The following is an 18,121-nucleotide window of genomic DNA, read 5'->3' as shown; positions in this document are numbered from 1 at the left end:
TAGCTCCACTTAAGTTATATACAGTTGAAAGAAAAATGGAGTTTCATACACTGTGCATGTTTTTATCTCCTCAAAGTACCCAGCAGTGCTTTGCCCCCAGGAAGTAGTCAATAAATGGTTATTGAATTTAGAATGCCCTTCCTTCCAATAAGCGAGGTTGAATATATTTCCAATTTACAATGCCTATTAATTTTTCAGCATCACTAAGCCTTTAAAAAAATCAATTTTGGGATGTGTTTAAGAGTTCACAGCAAATACTATTATGTAATAATTAAAAGGAAATTGTTAAATGAAGCGTGCTTATTCAACACACAAATAGCCATTGATAAAATGTAATTTAATTTAATCATTTCAATTTACATTGTTAATGTACAAGAGCATTTCTTTCAAACCACAAGTTAACACACACTAAAGACCAATGCTGTTAGAGGAGCAGAGGAACTTTGGAAAACTCTGCTGTCTGAAATAAAAGCAAGGCACTCTCCATTAACAGCTGGTGGATTCCTGATTTCCGCCCACAGAAGGCATGTTCACACTGAGAGAGCTCTCCCACTAGGGGAAGAATTACCTGCTTTAATACTTGTTGTCCTCTTCTGAGCTAGTGTGGTCATCCACTCTGTATAAACTTATGTGCAACATTAAGACAAAAAAAGAGAGTTGAATCGATAGATGACTTGCGAGGCCCTCATAGTTGTAATAACTATGGAAGACAGAAGAACATACTATGATCTTTATTTTCAGGACTAGTGTCTGGACCTATTACTAGAAAAGCTCCTTCATTCCTCCCATCCAATAGATATGATGGCTAAAATGTCTTTTCCTTAAATCTTATGAGTGTAAAAATAAAAAGTTAACAGCATTTCTCTAGGGCTCTGCTTTGTTTTGTTTTGTTTTGTTTTACTCTTCCTTTACAGACACGACAAAAACAAGGATTAACTTTCCAAATACTAATGGTGCACAAGGAGGTTATGTATGCACAGTATTTCTAATTTATTCAAATTCAATTTGAATTTGGTCTGAAGCTATCTTGCATGAAATGTTAGCTTTCCTGATATTTAATAATGTTTATTATGTTTGCATATAAGCTCAAAAAATTAATGCAAAAGTACTACTTTACTCATGGTTATCTTCAGGTAAAATGTAAATATTAGTGGTTATGTTTAAAAGCCTGATTTCCTACAGATGCAGTTAGTTGAGGGAAAAAAAAAGACTATGGAAAAGTGAATTAGGTCTTAGCCTTGATTCTGTTTCTAGATGTTTCACCTTGAGTAACTCTTTACCCTTCAATAGGCTCCAGTGTTCTCCTTTATGAATTTCAGGAGGTTGGACTAGTTGACAAGTCAGGCCCCTTCCAAGTCTAACATTTCAAAATCCTAACATTCCAGGTCCTATAATCTTGATATAAAAATAATAATCTTTCATAAAAGCTCAAACAAACATAATACATGATCAAATATCAGAATGACTCCTGGAAAAAAAAAGTACATGATTTCCTATCCGGGTTATACTTTGCAGCAATTAGGCAATTCATTTGGCATTTGTTTGATTGTATAATTTAATGATAATATAAACAGCATAATTTTGTTATTTTTCCTTTAAAAAGACTAAAGCAAAAATGATTTAAAGCTAACAAAAACTACTGTGACATCAGTTCAACATTCAAAGTTTGTTTCTTAGCAAAATGTCCAAAGATATTTTGACTTGATACAGAGTATATAATATAAAGACTTTTAGACCTAAAAATCTTCAAACATTATTCGAATTTAGCAAAACATAAGCAAAATTTTAATATCAAAGTGCTAAACAGTACTGCCTTAAAAGTCACTGCAAATGAACCATAAAATAACGGCATGGGAAGTGACATTTATTGTACAAATGGTTAATAAAAAGACACATTATAAATATATATGTAACCTGCTATATTTATATATATATATTTGCTTATTTAATTTCTAATTGGTGTACCCAAATCACTGTGAACACCCCATTTAATTACTCTGTAATTCAGCTTCCAGGAGCTGGTGGTCTTGCAATAAATACAGGCAAAGCTATTACAATATAACGTGCATACAAATGTTTATACAAATAAGGACACTATGCAACAAATTATCTCATAATAATATGGCATTAACAGTATAAACATACAAAAGGGAATACGAACACGGAATGTTGAAACGCAGCCCACTAATCCTTTCTAGTACTCACATTCATACTATTTTTTTTTTAAAAAGACTTGCTTGCTCTCCAGAATTGTCTCTTTAACCAATAACAAAAATTAAATTATATATATAAAAATCCTTACTATCCCTGGTGCTTACCCTGTATGACCCAATTCCTATGTATTTGCATGTTCTCATCTCAGAATCAAATACTTGACTGACTGCTTCTGAATGAATATATCAGTCAGTTGCTACAACTGAAGCAAGATTAGGGGACTCTTGGTGGGGTTGATAGAATACAACCAAAACAGTTATATGTAATCTATTTTTTAATCTGATCCCCCTTCAGGAAAACTGGACAGTCAAGGCAGGGATCTGGTTCCATCAAGAATAGCCTAAAAGTCTTGAATGGGCCATACCTCAGAAAGGTTCTACAGGGCAGGTGAATCAAGCCTCTGCTAGGAAAATTAGCATGTGTCATTTGCTAACATGACTGCCTCCTTTTTATTTTCATATAAAGGAGTTAATAAACAAGACTAAGACAACACTTTTAAAAATTGCACTTGTATATGGAAGCAAACGGCCATTATTGTTTTGCTATGTCTGACTTGTATGATTACCTACCTCCATCTTTCACCATTTGTTAAAGGAAGAAAGAAATTAAGAAAAGGGAATTTCTGCCTTGTTTGCACTACATATGTACCTTTGATACAGGAAGCGTATTTTAAAGGGATCGATATTAAGACACATCCTACCCTGGCGAACAACCCTTGGCTGTTCTTGTTTTTAAATACAAAGCAACTATAATTGCATTCCCCAGAAAGAGTTTTAAAACAGTTATATTATCCTTTATTTTTTCCTGCTGGGATAGCATCGTCCAAAAGTGCTCTGTTAGCAATTTATTAGAAAACCCTCATGAACTATACCTCCCTACCATCCCACCCCCAAAGTCTAAATATAAAACACAACCCCAACACAATACGCTGCAAGTTTTCTGGCTTTAGGTTGTAAGGAAAAGAGCCAGAAAAAAAAAAAGTCTTTGCTTTCTACAGGAGCTGCTTTTCCCTTAAGGAAGGGCAGGAACTGGTAGGTGTCCAGACCCATCCCTTTGCTGCTTAGCAAGCAGGTGCTAGCAGATGCGGCGGCTCCCTGCCCAGGCTGCTCCTGGTTAGAAGGGTAGGGTGTCTTGGAAGAGCTTTTCAATGATCATAGGTGGAGGCACCAAGTCTTCCAGCTTCAGGTAGAAGATGCGCTGGAGGCCCAGGGTGGAGATCTTCTTCAGTTCTACCAGGGCACCCAGGACCTTGGGCTCGGTGGGCTCCAGAGCCTGTCCCTTATTCTGGTGGTCTTTTAAGCTGCTTGTGATCTTGTTGCATAGCTCCTCCACTCTCTTTGGTTCTTTTAACCCATGTCGTTCTGCAGAGGAATAGAAAAGGGCAAGTTTAGGAGGCAGACACACCTTAAGACACTTCAAATCCTTAATTGAGGTCTGTGTCCTGTTCTGCCAGCTGGGATGGCATTTTACAATCGAAGTACCCTCCCTATTAGAGGTAGTTCACCGCTGTTGGTATCAAACAACACCAGGGTTTGAATCCCAGTCCTGCCACTTACCTGCTATGTGCCCTTGAGTAAGTCTCTTAACTTCTGAGCCCCAATTTCCTTACGAGATGAAGATGATGATCATACCCAGTTCAGGGTTTCTGGGAGGACCGACTTAGGTAGATAACACAAGTGAAGCCCAGTTCCTGGTACTTGCCCGCACTGAATGAACAGCAGCATGGTTATTATTTTGTACCCATTATCCTAGTTAGCTCTCACAAAAGCCCTGTCAGAAGGCAACTGTTTTTCAGAGTGCTACAGAAACACATCCAGGCAGCTGAATTAATGTTCTCACCTTGACAGACTCACTTGAGGGAGGTGGGGAGGCTGTATGTTCTATTTGCTAATGCAATTGCTGCCCGGCAAGACCCAATATAAAGTGCATTCTTGTGTTTTCATGATAATCAGCACTGAGGAGAATCCAGCTTTTCTCTTCCTTGTTTTCCCCTCCTTTGAAACACCTATTGACTACACCTGGCACTCTGTACAAAATACACATGTCCTCCTGCTGTGGAGATGGAAAAGTCAAAGAGAAGGGGAAGAGGCCCACAATGATGTGGAACAGGCACTTTATAACATATCAATACATGAATACCGGTAGTTTATATTTTACAAAACAATATATAAAATGATGCCCAAGTTAAATATTATGATCTATTTTACATATAAGGTAAATGATTTTCCCAAAGTCACATAACTGCTAAAAGCTGAAATTTGGGCCAGTGCAGTGGCTCAGGCCTGTAATCCCAGCACTTTGGGGGGCCAAAGCAGGAGGGTCACTTGAAGTCAGGGGTTTGAGGCCAGCCTGGGCAACATAGTGAGACCCCGTCTCTACAAAAAATTAAAAAAAAAAAATGAACCAGGCACGGTGGCACGTGCCTTTCGTCCCAGCTGCTTGAGAGGCTGAGGCAAGAGGGTTGCTTGAACTCAGGAGTTCAAGGCTGCAGTGAGCTATGATTGTATTAATGCACTCTAGCCTGGGCAACAGAGCAAGATCCTGTCTCAAAAAAAAAAAAAAGCTGGAACTTGAATCTAGTCTTCTGAGGCAGATTCTGGCCTCTTGCTCCAGAGCAATGTTGCATCTCCCTGTAATGAGAAAGGAGTCTGACCTCTAATACAAATCACTTTGCTTGGCCTCAGCATTTAGATATCAGAGCCTCTTCTCTAAGGGAAGAGCTTGGCTCCAGTTATTTCAAAGTTTTTCTCTCTCAGTCCATTTACATGTAAAATCATAATCCTTGAGAGATGGAAGATGTCCTTCTAATGGGAAATCAAGCATTGGTTTCTAGATTTTACTAAATTTATTTTGTTTTCAGTTGGGGATACTTTTGTTAGAAAAGTTATTTCCTTGAAGCAAAAGCCAATCAGAAAAGCAAAGCAATTATCCAAACATCATCCTCTTTTCTTGTCTCAAATAAAAGAGGTCTGGATCCAGGAAATCTATATTGTCCTCAGTTTGGCTAGTTGTATAAGACTTGGGCAAGTTCTTCTCTCTCTAGAGCCCTATAAAAGGAGGAGGTTGGATTTAATGACCTCTAAGGTCCCATTCAGCTCTGATGTGTTATAATTACATTACAGTACAACCATGAACATTGCCAGCAATATCTCAGTGGATTAAACTGGCAGGCATCTCATCTCAATGCAACATTCTACAGGGAAAAAGGCAGTGGACGTGGAGTCAGACAGACCTGACTTCCGGTTCTGGTTCTATCACTTCCTAGCCAGGTACCCTAATCTTTGTAAGGTTCAGTGTCTTTATAGGAAAATGGGAATTACTGGGTGGCAGATCTATAATTCTTAGTTGTATTCTCCCTGTGTATCTTAAACATTACACAATAAATTAAAAGAAAAAGTATGATTATAATAAAACCCACTTCCCTGGGATATTGTGAGGCTAAACTAAGATGATGTTATGGAAAAATATTCTGTTGACTGCAGAGTACTACACACATGGTATAGTCAGCACCTAAGACAACACCTGACACTTGGCAAGTGGCTGGTATCTACAATGTCTAACAAAAGGCAGTAAGATCTCCTAATTCCCAGGCTCTGCAGTGCATGATTTTGCTTTCCTCAGGAGACTATTAGCTAATCAGCCCAGGTGCAAACCTGCCTCCTAGGGCTTATCTTTACGAAATACATAGTCCCCATGTTTCAGTCTCAGAGGAAGCACCCAAGAGTGAACTTTAAGAGAAATTCTGCCTGCACTGGTGTTCTGCCCAAAGTTTTATTTTTCCCCCAAAAGCAAAAAAGCAGGCTGCAAATTTGGCAGTAAATTTCAAGAGCTATAAAACGTTCATAGCCTCTGACAAGTAATCCCACTCTTGGGAATTTATCCAAAGGAAAAATTTAACAGAAGAATAAACTGTGTATGCATGGAGACATTTGGTATATTACCAAAAGAAATCCTCCCTCAAATGAAACAAATAAACAAAAAACCGGAAAAAGGTAAAGAGTTGAAGAATAGGGCAACTGTTAAGTAAATGAGGGTACATCCATATAATGGAAGATTCTGTAGATATCAAAACAGACAAATATGAAGGCTGTGAAGCAACATGGAAAGTATTTACAACATTAAAGAGTAGAATATTAAATCACATCTAAATGTGATTCCATCTATGCAAAAATGATTTCTGCATATACAGAAGGAGACACAAAAAAGTGAAAATACTCACGGGGTTGTTGGATAGCTTTTTCCTTTCTCTTAAAATTTCCAGGTTAGTGCTGTTTGCATAATAATGTTAAAATAGCACAAGATAGATTTGGTCTTTTGTGAGTCCCTCTACTAGCTATAACATGACCAAACATCATCCTGCTAATACTAAATTCTATTAACGCTGAGATGTATCAAGTTAGATTCATAACCCAGGGAGAGATGCATTTCTCAGAATAAAATACCAATCCATTGATTTAAGCTTTCCCTTCCTTTCAGTGTCTCATATCTCATATAATATTCAAGATCCCATATTCATTATTAGGATAAAGAAACTGAACAGTGTGTTGGCTGGATTTCGGGAGGGGGCTGATTGTGGAACCTTGTAACCAGACTTTCTCATGGCCAAACTCACAGAAGGTGCCATGGAGTTTTCCCTGCTCTCCAACCAGTTGCGACTGCTCAATAACTATGGCAACCATTATTTATTCAGTGAATTCAAGTGGAGATCGATACCTCCTGCCAGCTGGATCAACTCTAGGCCTGGAATTCCTTGAGGAATTCAGAGACACTCCTGTTAGAAGCCAAAAGCACCTCAACCCTTCTTTGTTGTTTTGAACAGCCACTGGATTTGTAGCTTCTTTACTTTTTCAAAAGGGCTGAGATAAAATTCAGTCTCCATGCAAACTACTGCCAGCAGCCAGCAAGATTTTCAAATCACTAAGGAGTCACTAAGTGTCTGGGACCTTCTTAGTAATTTGAAATTCCTTAAAACCCAATCACTGACATTTTAGTTGAAGGGATCTCCTTTCTTCTTGCAGCTTGGTAAACATGGCTGCAGAGCCGATATACAGAGAGTTCATAAATTCTGGGGAAAATCAGACATTTGAATTATCCCCCTTCCTAGAGAATTATACACAGAGGATTTCAGTTTAAGGTATTTGTCCACCTATAAATGAAACAAGCTTCTTGGTATTTCTTGCATGTTGATTTACATAATTTTTATCTAATACTTTAATATTTTAACTCAGGGTTTATATAGTCAAAACTTTAAAGTACAACTTACAGAAATGGTGAAGTAATAGATTTATGTGGCAAAATCATTGTATATATGAATTGGAAGAGATTTGAGCCATTTAGTTCAAATTCCCACCTAAGACAAGAAATCTCCACAACAAGGTGCTACAAAGAGAGTGTCAGACACCAGCTAGACTGGGAGTTAACTATTTTACCCTAATAATAAAAACATATGTAATAGCACTTTCTATTATGCTCCTTTACTTAGATTATTTTATCTCACTCTCACCACAACCCTGTAAATTAGACAGGACAATGATTATCTTTAATTAAGTAACTTGCCCATAGTCAAAATTAGCAAGTGGCTAATTTCTTTCACTCCAAGTCCAGAGATATTTCTATTATACTAGGCTGCCTTCTATCTTTGAATGTCTCTAATTATTTGAAAGTTTCTCTTCATCCTAAGATGAACTAGCCTTCCTGTAACTCCCTCCTACCTTCTGTGTACCTAATTATATAATTGATTAATTACTTCTTTCAACAAATATTTGAGTACATGTTCCATGGCAAGCAATGTTATAGCCATGAGGGTTAGAGCAGTGAACAAAGACAGCAGACAACAGATCACACTCCTAACCTGCGTGTGGTGTTAACATCTAAAGACACTGTTGGATTGCTGTGCATTTAAGCTGTCCATGTCCATGCCTCAGCGGAAGGCAAGAGGGAGGGAGATAGAGAGGAGGAGCAGACAGGAGGCGGGGAAAGGGAGAGATTGATTGAATGGAATAATAGTGCTATTTAGGTCTGTATCCATGTTTTTCCATCTTCATCTGGTTAAGATCTACTCCTCCCTTAGATCTCAGATCAAATATTTCTTCAAGCAAGCTTCCCGTTTTAGCTCCAGTCTAGATATGTTCTTCCTATGGCATTCTATTCTTTCCCTTCACAAGACATAGCAATTTGAAGTCGGATATTTATGTGATGATTGCCTGCCTCTTCCATTAAACATAAGCTCCGTGGGGGCGTGGACTGTATTTGCTCAACACTATATCTCCAACTCCAAGCCTAGTATATGGGAGACACCCAGCAAATATCTGTTAAATGAATACATAGAGGCTCAAGGACCTGTCAAATGCCATTAAATAAATACTAAAAGCAAGGGTTGCTTAGAATGAACACATGGGTTGGGAGTTATTAAGGACCTAACAAAAGTAAAAAACTTTATAAACTCTAAAACCTACCACATCTTTGGAACCAGACTTCCTGGCTGTAAATCCTGGCTCTACCATTTATTAGCTAGGTGACTTTGGCTCTATTTCTTTATTTGTAAAATAGGGCTAATAATGGTAGCTGCCTTGTAGGTTGTTATGAGAATTAAATGAGTTAATAATGCATGTAAAGTATTTGGAACAATGCCTAGCATATAGCAAGGACTTAATACAGATTTGCGAGGATCCTCTATATCTAAAACTCAACTTGTTACCTTCCCCTTCAAATCAGGCATTTTTCGGAGTTTGTCTGTTAATGATATCACAATCTTCCCCATCCCTCTCATAATCATCTCTAACAGTTCCTTCCCTGGCCCATCACACTGAATCTGTTGTAAGAACTTCAGTTATTATTTCTGTGATGTTCCCTACATCTATCTCCTTCTCTCAATACCCATTGCCTCTGGACCAGATCTTCGGTATCTGCTACCTAGATTGTTTTCATAGCTCTTGAGGGGTCTCCCTGCTTCCCATATCAGGTGCAGTCCATCCCAGGTATTTCCAAATTCACTTATTAAACAGCATTAAACAAAATAACACATGTAAAGCCATTGGTACAGTGCCTGGCACCAAGTCTTTAAAAATGGTAGTTATTATTAATTTCAGAGAATCCTAATAACTAATAGGTTTCCTCATTCCTTGCTGCATAAGGTGTGGGCCCTGGACCACATCAATATCACCTGGAAACCTGTAAGAAACGCAGCATCTCCAAGAGTTAGAGACCAGCCTAAGCAAGAGCAAGATTCCGTCTCTACTACAATAGAAAAATTAGTCAGGTGCAGTGGTGTGCACCTGTAGTCCCAGTTACTAGGAAGCCTGAGGCAGGGGGATTGCTTGAGCACAGGACTTTGAGGTTGCAGTAAGCTATGATGATGCCACCACACAGCTGGGATGACAGAGCGAGACTCTGTCTCAAAAAAAAAAAAAAGAAGAAGAAGAGAACAAAGAAATGTAGAATCTCCGGCCCTGCCCCAGACCTACCTAATCAGAATCTGCAATTTAACAACATGCTCAGTGATGTGTGTGCATAGGAAAGCTGGAGACACTGTGCTCCAGTCAATCCTAGTGCCCATAAGACGCTTGACCTAGTCTACGCCTAGAGTTCATCTAGCCTATGTAAACCCCATTCCCCAGGGCAGCTTATTCCAATTTCAAATAGTTCTGTCTATGAGAAAGTTTTTCTTAGATTGAGCTAAATTTTGCCATCCAATATATAGTTGCCAGTTCTGCCTCTTGGGCTTATATGAAAAATGTCACATTTTCTTCCTCATGGCAGGGAGCAGAGGAGGAAGAAAAGGATGACAGTAGCCACCAGCAGCCCCACCAAGGAAAAGTAACTCCTCTTTTTGAGCAGGTCTAGGGCACAGGCTAACTCAGTGACAGCAATATAGTTCTGGCCAATGGGGAGGGACAGGCAGGCTCTGGGAGAGAGCTGCATGTGTAAATCAAACACCAACAAACAAACAGGACTTCCCACTCTGAACTCCACTTCTTTTTCTGGGAAGTCATCTACTACCTCTTATGCCATGTATCACATCCCTTACTGATGGGCAATCCCAGAGACATTGCACCTATGCTGGTCAGGAAGCCACAAGCCAGTCGGCAGTCTGCGTTGAGACTGTAAGAGTGCTTTTTAGTCTGTCTTTGATTTTTTAGAGTATGTGTCTCTCTGTCCAGTGGGACCAGAGACTCTTTGAAAGTAAGGGATTTTTGTCCCTTGCATGTAGTAGATGCTCAATAAATATGTACTGAATTAATGTGAATTGAAATAAGGCAATTATCAAGAATTCAGACTATTTTCTAATAACAGTGGTAGACTAAAAATAATTAATTCAGATTTTTCTAATTTGCAAGACCTTCTGATAGTCACAATTAACCCATTCATTCAATGAATCTTTGCCATGTGCCAGACATTCTAAATGCTGAAGTGCTAAAGGTAAATAAGATTCTCCCTGTCCTTAAGAAACCCACAGTCTAGCAGGTAAAGAAAGACTCAAAGAAATTCCTTAATACATATGTATATGCAATTGTAGGGATGCATGAAAAATTTTATGGGTTCTTAGAACAGCTAGCTCTTTCTAGAAGTGTGTAAAACAAATAGGATAATAACAATGAAGATTTGTTTGACATTTTTTTCTCTGCAAAGTACACATTAGCTCATTCAATCTTTATAAGAAATCTGCGAGTAGACATCACTATCCCTGTGAGAAATGAGAAAGCTGAGACTCAGAGACGGCAAAGAACTTACTCAAGATCACACAGATTGCAGAGTGGAGATCTGAACTCAGATCCAACTCCTATGACACTCTCCAAATCCTATGACACTCCCCCAACCCCCTGCTTTTGTTTTTAACTATTTTGCCCTGCCAGAATTTATACTTAGTTTTCCTTGCAGCATAGCCGATGGCTATATTTGATGCAAAAACAGGGTAACCAGGTAACCATTCAGAGTAAGCAGGGGGAGCTCTGGAAAGACAGGTGGTGGAGGGTGTGGCAGGGTCAGCCACCTGTCTGGTTCCACCATGTCACTGTGTCACTGCTTTCTGGCCCTGTTTCTGGCCTCCTTCCTCCTCAGTGTTATTAGAGTTCATGTTTTAATAAGACTAGGAAAAAGACTGTCATTTTCTCACCTGAAAGAACACCTGAGTAGGGAAGAGAAAGCCATGGGGAACATTCTTTTAGTGTCGTTACTCACAATATGGCATTGTGGGCACTAAAGATTCCCTCTGTCATCTGGTTCAAAACTACCTTTCCAATCTTATTTCCCCTGTCACTATATGGGAAATACACTTTGCTCTGAGGTTAAGTCATAATATTAGGCCATAAGGTAAACATCATATATAATCAGTTTTATCCCTGAAAAGCCTTTACATTTCTCAAAACCACAGGACATGCTTGCAGTATTCACCACCAGAGGCAGAGAAACCATGACTCACAATGGATTTTCTCTCATGCTCACTCCAGGACATATATTCATGGAGTGTCATAGCCTGCACTCTTCATTTTTCTCCTTCTTCTACTTAGATTATATATGTGATTTAATACATGAATAACACAATTCCACTGGACATGTGTTTCCCCCAAAATGTGTTGAGGTGTTCCACTGCCATGCCCTTGCTATTCTGTTTCCTTGGAATGTCCTTTGTATCTTCCTATGTCCAGATGCGACCTCTTTGGGAGGTCATTCATGATCAACAACTTCCACCCAAGAAAGTTGGCAGTCATCTATACTTCTCCCACACAGAATCAGTCCCTTTTAAGGACCTAAGCACTAATCACCATATATCAAGTTCATTATATCAAAATTACATATGATTTCCTAGTAGACTATATACTTCTGGCAGCAGAATTCATGCCTGGCTCATCTTTGAATTCCCAGAGACTGTCACAGTGCCTGGCACATAGTAGGCCCTCATTACTTAATGAATGGATATTTATAAAGTGGTAATTTAGTGACCACTTTCTGTTTGAAGGACTTTGTACTTATTAAACATAATTAACTGTGATCAGATATCAGCTCACTGGTATGCCATCAGAAGCAAAGCCCTTTTGGAGATGTGGTACCAGCAAAATGTCAACGGTTAGGGTGGATAAACTGGAGACCTAAAAACATTTGAAAACCACTACTGTGGAGAACTTCCTATGTACTGTAGGAAAGGGGAGTGATCTGAAAGAAACCATTTCCTGCCCCGCTTTATCACCTAGGTTTTCATGAGGGGCACAGAGAAAGGAGGAGGAAGAAGAAAAAAAGAATTAGGAAAAGAAAAAAAAAGAAAGAAAAACCTATGTTTGTGCAAAGCAACAATACTGTCCAGATTTAATGCTTTTCCTACAAGTAAGACCAGTTAAACTTCTAAGATCCTATTTACCTTTCATGAGTTCTTCTCTGCGGTAGGTAATTTTGGGATGAATTTCTGAATGCAAATAGCCCAGCTGATATTCTACAATCACCCTTTATGATCAATGGAGCTTATTCAGAAGTCAAGATCCATAAGAGCCCATATTCAAATGAAAATTAATATCCACAACAATGCACATGTTTCCCAGGTATCAACTTTTTTTTGCCATTTCCTGCTGTTTTCACACATTTCAAACCCCTTTCCAACCAGCAAATCAAAAGAGAGTGCTGTGAGGTCCGGAGAGGAGGGCTTATCTTTGTTGTGGGTTATAACCACAGCGCCTATAACAACCTGCACTGCACAGTCTGGCAGGAATGAGGGCAGAAACTGGAGCTACCCCATGGGGCTGGCCCAAAGACACCACCCCAGTAAAGCACTTGGTCCATTTTAAGTGCTAGGTAAATACGGTTTTATTACTTTATTATCACTGTCCTCCTTTGAGCCTCCCTTGCAAGTGCCCAAGGACATATTCACCAAACATACTGCCTTCTAAAGCCACTACCTATTTCCTCATGCCACTGAGTTTGATTTTGGACTATCCAGGGTTCCCAAGGGGAAGGGGCAGACATATGCCTAATTTGAGAGTGTCTCTGTCACCATCACTCCAAGGGGGAATGCAGGTGGATTTAGTGCCTATCCTGAATCCAGTCTGGCTACATCACTAACCTATTTTCTATAACCCTCACTGCTACCCCATGGAATAGATGTGATTATCCCCATTTTGCAGATGGGGAAACTGAAGTTCAGAGAAATGAAGCACATTTCTCAATACTTATTAAATACAGGACCCAAGATTAGAATCTGGGGTGGATTCCAAAGTCCATGCTATTTCCGTCATGCCAAACTGCCTCCTTCCCCAGCAGTCTTTGGAAAATTTTTATTTATGCCTGGATTCTTGCCCCTTCCATTTTAGTCTGGAGACATCCTCTGCTTTTATGAAGGACAAGCTCCTGTGATTTCTTCTGAGGAGACCACCCCCACCTGCTGTCTCTGGGCACTTTGAACCCACTCTCATGTCTCCACAGTGGCGCTCAACACCTTCTATCACATGCAGTAGCCTGCATGTCTTTGTCCACCAGGGATGTGTATTATCATCTCTGAAAACCCAATGACATGGCACACAGTGCCTAGGTCAGTGAACATGTTTTTTTTTTTTCTGAGACAGAGTCTCACTTTGTTGCCCAGGCTAGAGTGAGTGCCGTGGCGTCAGCCTAGCTCACAGCAACCTCAAACTCCTGGGCTCAAGTGATCCTTCTGCCTCAGCCTCCAGAGTAGCTGGAACTACAGGCGTGCACCACCATGTCCAGCTAATTTTTTTTCTATATATATGTTAGTCGGCCAATTAATGTCTTTCTATTTATAGTAGAGATGGGGTCTCGCTCTTGCTCAGGCTGGTTTCGAACTCCTGACCTCAGGCAATCCACCCACCTCGGCCTCTCAGAGTGCTAGGATTACAGGCATGAGCCACCGCGCCTGGCTGAACATGTGTTGATGTTGATAAACTAGACTCAACATCCATTTCTATAGAGATGTGGCAATGTACTGATTTTGTTTACAGAAAGCCAAGGCTGGCTCTAGTTTTTGTTTTTTGTCTTTTTAAAATGAACTAAACTCCATACTTTCTAGCTTTGAATGTTTAACGGTCCTAGGAAGAGCTAAATGGTTTTGAAATTGAGCTGAAGAGCTTTAGTTCAAAGGAAGGCTTTGAATCAGTTTCTTTCCAGTCCTGCTGGAGTCATATGCTTGTGCCTTAAGTGTGCTTATTTGTTTCAGGTGTTCCAGGATGCCATTTGAAAATCCTCCAAGTGGAATCCATACTCTTTATGACTGCCTAGGTTTTTGTTAATGGCTCTCTCGGAAATCCCTGAACTAAAGACCAGGAGGAAGTCAGGTTCCAGTTGGAATGCTGAGGGAACAAGCTAGGGTCTGATTCCTAATTGTACCTATGCCACTTCCTTTTCTTTGCCTTCATGCAAACTGTCATCAGGCAAATGACGAACCAGCCTAAACTTTTACGGCACAAAGACACATCTCATTTTAGCTAGTAAGAGATGGCCCAAGAAAATGCATGTAAACAATGCTTGGGCAAACCAATGCACACTTCTGATGAAACAGAAAGAAGGGGGACATCTGTACCAGAGGACACATTTAGTCCTCTAGAAACTTACTATCAGCTAAGAGTCTATCAAATGTGAACTTCAGCCCTCAGCCCACAGCGTAGCCTGTGCTTGTGTCCGACCAAAAGGACAGGGATGAGCCCCAGGCTTGGTTGGTCTCTTCTGGAGCCCCCACCCCCATCACTGCCCCCTCTAGCCCCAGTCTGACTGGAAAGGATAGGATCTAACAGGAAACTCAGAAAGTACAAAGGGGCAAAGGGAGTTGGGCTCTGTCCTCAGGAGCTGCAGGGAGGGGATGTATTCCCTTTCTTGCTCAACGTGCCTTCCCATCACCCTGCCTTGGGATCTTTTATCTCCCAAAAGACAGAAAGGGGGAAATGTAGAGAGGCATAATATATAAATTGATTATGTTTTTATGTTTTATGCTCTGGTTCCTAACTTTAAAAAACTGTTGAGTGGAGCCATTTTGGCTTTTTACAAATATCCCATTTTCTCTGTCCTTTGCCAATCAAAGTTATTAAATCAAGTTGTATTTTATATGTCTGTAGTTCTTTTTATTGGATCACTAGCCAGCGACTGGGGAGAAGGGACAACTCGTCACCTCTGCTCCCACAGGAATGGGCTGGTTAACATAATCATCTTTGGAAGCCCTTTGTAAAATAACCCTGAAGCAGCCAGTCCAACTGTCAACAGAGCTCCAGTGAAAACTTAGATTTTTATATGCTGGGTTTGTTGACAATGGTAACCCAATAGTCTAGGAATCCTCTTTCCTAGAAGTTCATGACAAGTCATAGATGCATATTTCTTTGTTTAAGCTAGGTTAAACTTAGCAGATTTCAGAAAAATGGCGATTGGGCCAGCATCCCCTTAACAAAGGAAAGGAGAGAACCGAGGATGTGGTTTTGGCAAGGTGGTGCTTACCTGTGATCATGCTCAGTGCTGACAGGCAGGCTAAGGCTTGGATATCAAGGTTCAGGCTCTGCAAATTTAAGGAAAAGTCTTTAATAGAGTCGAGCCACTCCCCAAATCCACGAAGGCACTGAAGTCGATGCAGGACAAGTCCATTGCAGAACACAAATTTATCTTCAGCAGTGTTTGACCTGGAGGGCGAGGATAAGAGACACATTAAACGGGTCTGTCCAGTCTGTCCAGCATGATAACATCATGACACAGAGGTGCCCAGACAGCCATGGGGCAGTGTTTGGAACCCAGCATGATGTTGTGAAGCGTGCCTAGACACCCACGATGAACAAGACTATGTTCTTGGGGATAAATAACCAGCATCACTTGTCTATGCTAATGTCCTTGGTGAGTGTCAGCCCAGAGGAAGATGGGATGTGTGGCATCTGCTGTCTTATTGCTAGAATCAGTTGCTGGCTTGCCCTGGGACAGGACATGAAGGAGCAGGCACTCACTGACCACAGAGGTGAAACCCAGTGCACCGCCTCTCTCTGCGATGAACGTGAGACTATTTTTCAGGGCTCCTGAATCAGGGCTTGCCCCTCATTTTCTTAAATGTCAAAAACTGATAAGGCCCGAGGCTAGACACTACAATTCCATTGTGCAGACTCTAAAAACATGAAGTCCCTGCAAGTGCCAAAAGTCAATCACAAACTAAAATGTGGCCTAATGTAAAACAAGTCTTTATTTTGTACTATCTTCTTTTTTTTTTTTTTTTTTTAAGAGATGGGGTCTCACTGTGTTGCCCAGTTGCTGGCCTCGAACTCCTGGGGTCAAGAAATTCTCCCCCCTCAGGCTCCTGATTAGCTGCAATTATAGGCACGAGCCACTGCACCCAGCTCCTTCTCTGCTTTTCACAGTGGAGCTGCAGAGGGCTATTTCAAAATCTGCCCTGATAGTTTATATTGTGTACATAATCATCCCATTCTCCCCTCATGAAAGGCACCCTGGAACTTCCAGTTAGACATCACCAGTTAGTGGTGTGGCCTTGGGCATGCCTTTAATCTGACTGGACTTCCTTTTCCTTATCTATAAAACAGGAATTCTAATTGCTACCTCCTAAGATTGAGAGAATTAAATGAAGGATTTGAAGCCCACGAATGGTACCCAGTGCATAGGAGGATTCAACAAGTTATTAGGTGTGACTAATTCTGAATTCCATGTGGTCCTTACTTTAATCTTAGCTTTCCTTTCACTTTTAAATCTTTTGCCACATACTTATCTATCTTGGCCTATTGTATTCACAAGTCAATATCTCTATAACTGTTCTTCTGGAATTAAAAGCTTTATTCATTCCTTCATGCAGCAAGTATTTACTGAGCAACAAATGAGTGCCATTCTTGGAGCTGGCAACTAGAGAAAACTTGGTGAATATGACATATATGTGCTTGCCTGCATGGAGCATATTCTCTACTTAATCCTTTGCTGCATGCCTAAGAGATGACAGTCACATAGCTGGCTCTTCTCTGGTATACACCGCGTTGGCTGTAAATTAAGCTAATCACTGGGACGCTAGTTATAAGTTGGCCCTGTCTTTCCCACTGATCCCGCCACAGAGGGCGCAGACAGGACAGAATGATCCAATCTTTAAAACACATGGACCCCTGACCACCAGCATCAGAATCACCTAAGCATGAGTGGAAAATGCAGACGTTTGGACTTCTCCCAAGGTCTAGCAAACCAAAATAGATGGGAATGAGGCATGAGAACCTGCACTTGAAACAGGAGTTTCTGGTAACATAGTATGAAATTGGGGAGAGGGTGGTAGGAAAGAGAAAGAGGAGAATGATGAGTTTTCCTGTAATATTTGGTGAAATGTTGGTACCATCTCCTAAAAATATATAACTGAAAGCAAGCAAGGAAGATGGAATTAAACATGCTATGTGTGAAAATGAAAATAGTGATAAATAAAGTTTCCTTTCAAAGCTACATGTGGAATTTATGAGAGGAGCTTAGATCTGAGGTTCTAGCTTTTTGAAAAATCACTTCTTTATGTGTTTGATGTCACTGAGTATGACAGGTTGGGCCAAATCTTTGGGTCCAGGAGCTTGTTCCCTTGGAGTAAACACTGGGGGTTAAGAAGCTGTGGGAACTCTGTAGAGTCCCATCAGGTGGACTAAAACAGCAACTTGTTAAACAGAAACCCTATTCCAAAGCAAATACTTACTCCCAGGAAATACCTTACATACTATGAGAATGTTTCTAAAATCATAGAATATTGGCGCTGCAAGGGGCTTCAGAGAGATCACCAAATCCAACCTTCTCATTTTAGATGGAGGGAATTGAGTGTGCAGTGAGACAAGTGGCCTGCCCCCCAGCAAGTCTATATTGGACCTGGGACTAGAACTCAGCGGTCCTGGCAGCCAGGCCAGTGCTCTTTCCATTACGCACTGCTCAGTTTTTTGAATTTCTGATCACATTTCATATTTGCTTCTTGAGCAAACTTTTC

At 40.4% G+C, this 18,121-nt stretch overlaps 1 protein-coding gene across 1 annotated transcript in view; it reads right to left on the bottom strand.

Moving 5' to 3' along the window:
- Window positions 1-318: 318 nt before the first annotated feature.
- The window catches only part of NR4A3 (nuclear receptor subfamily 4 group A member 3), a 36,846-nt gene continuing 19,043 nt past the window's right edge, over window positions 319-18,121 (bottom strand). The window contains exons 6-7 of the mRNA XM_012769002.2: window positions 15,634-15,812; window positions 319-3,575 (exon numbers count right to left, since the gene is read on the bottom strand). Coding sequence (XP_012624456.1) covers window positions 3,328-3,575; window positions 15,634-15,812 — 427 coding nt within the window. The 3' untranslated portion in view covers window positions 319-3,327. The remainder of the gene's footprint in view (window positions 3,576-15,633; window positions 15,813-18,121) is intronic.

The sequence above is a fragment of the Microcebus murinus genome, chromosome 12 (assembly GCF_040939455.1).
Source record: "Microcebus murinus isolate Inina chromosome 12, M.murinus_Inina_mat1.0, whole genome shotgun sequence".
Classification (NCBI taxonomy): Eukaryota; Metazoa; Chordata; class Mammalia; order Primates; family Cheirogaleidae; genus Microcebus; species Microcebus murinus.
This window is presented reverse-complemented; position numbering and strand designations above follow the sequence as displayed.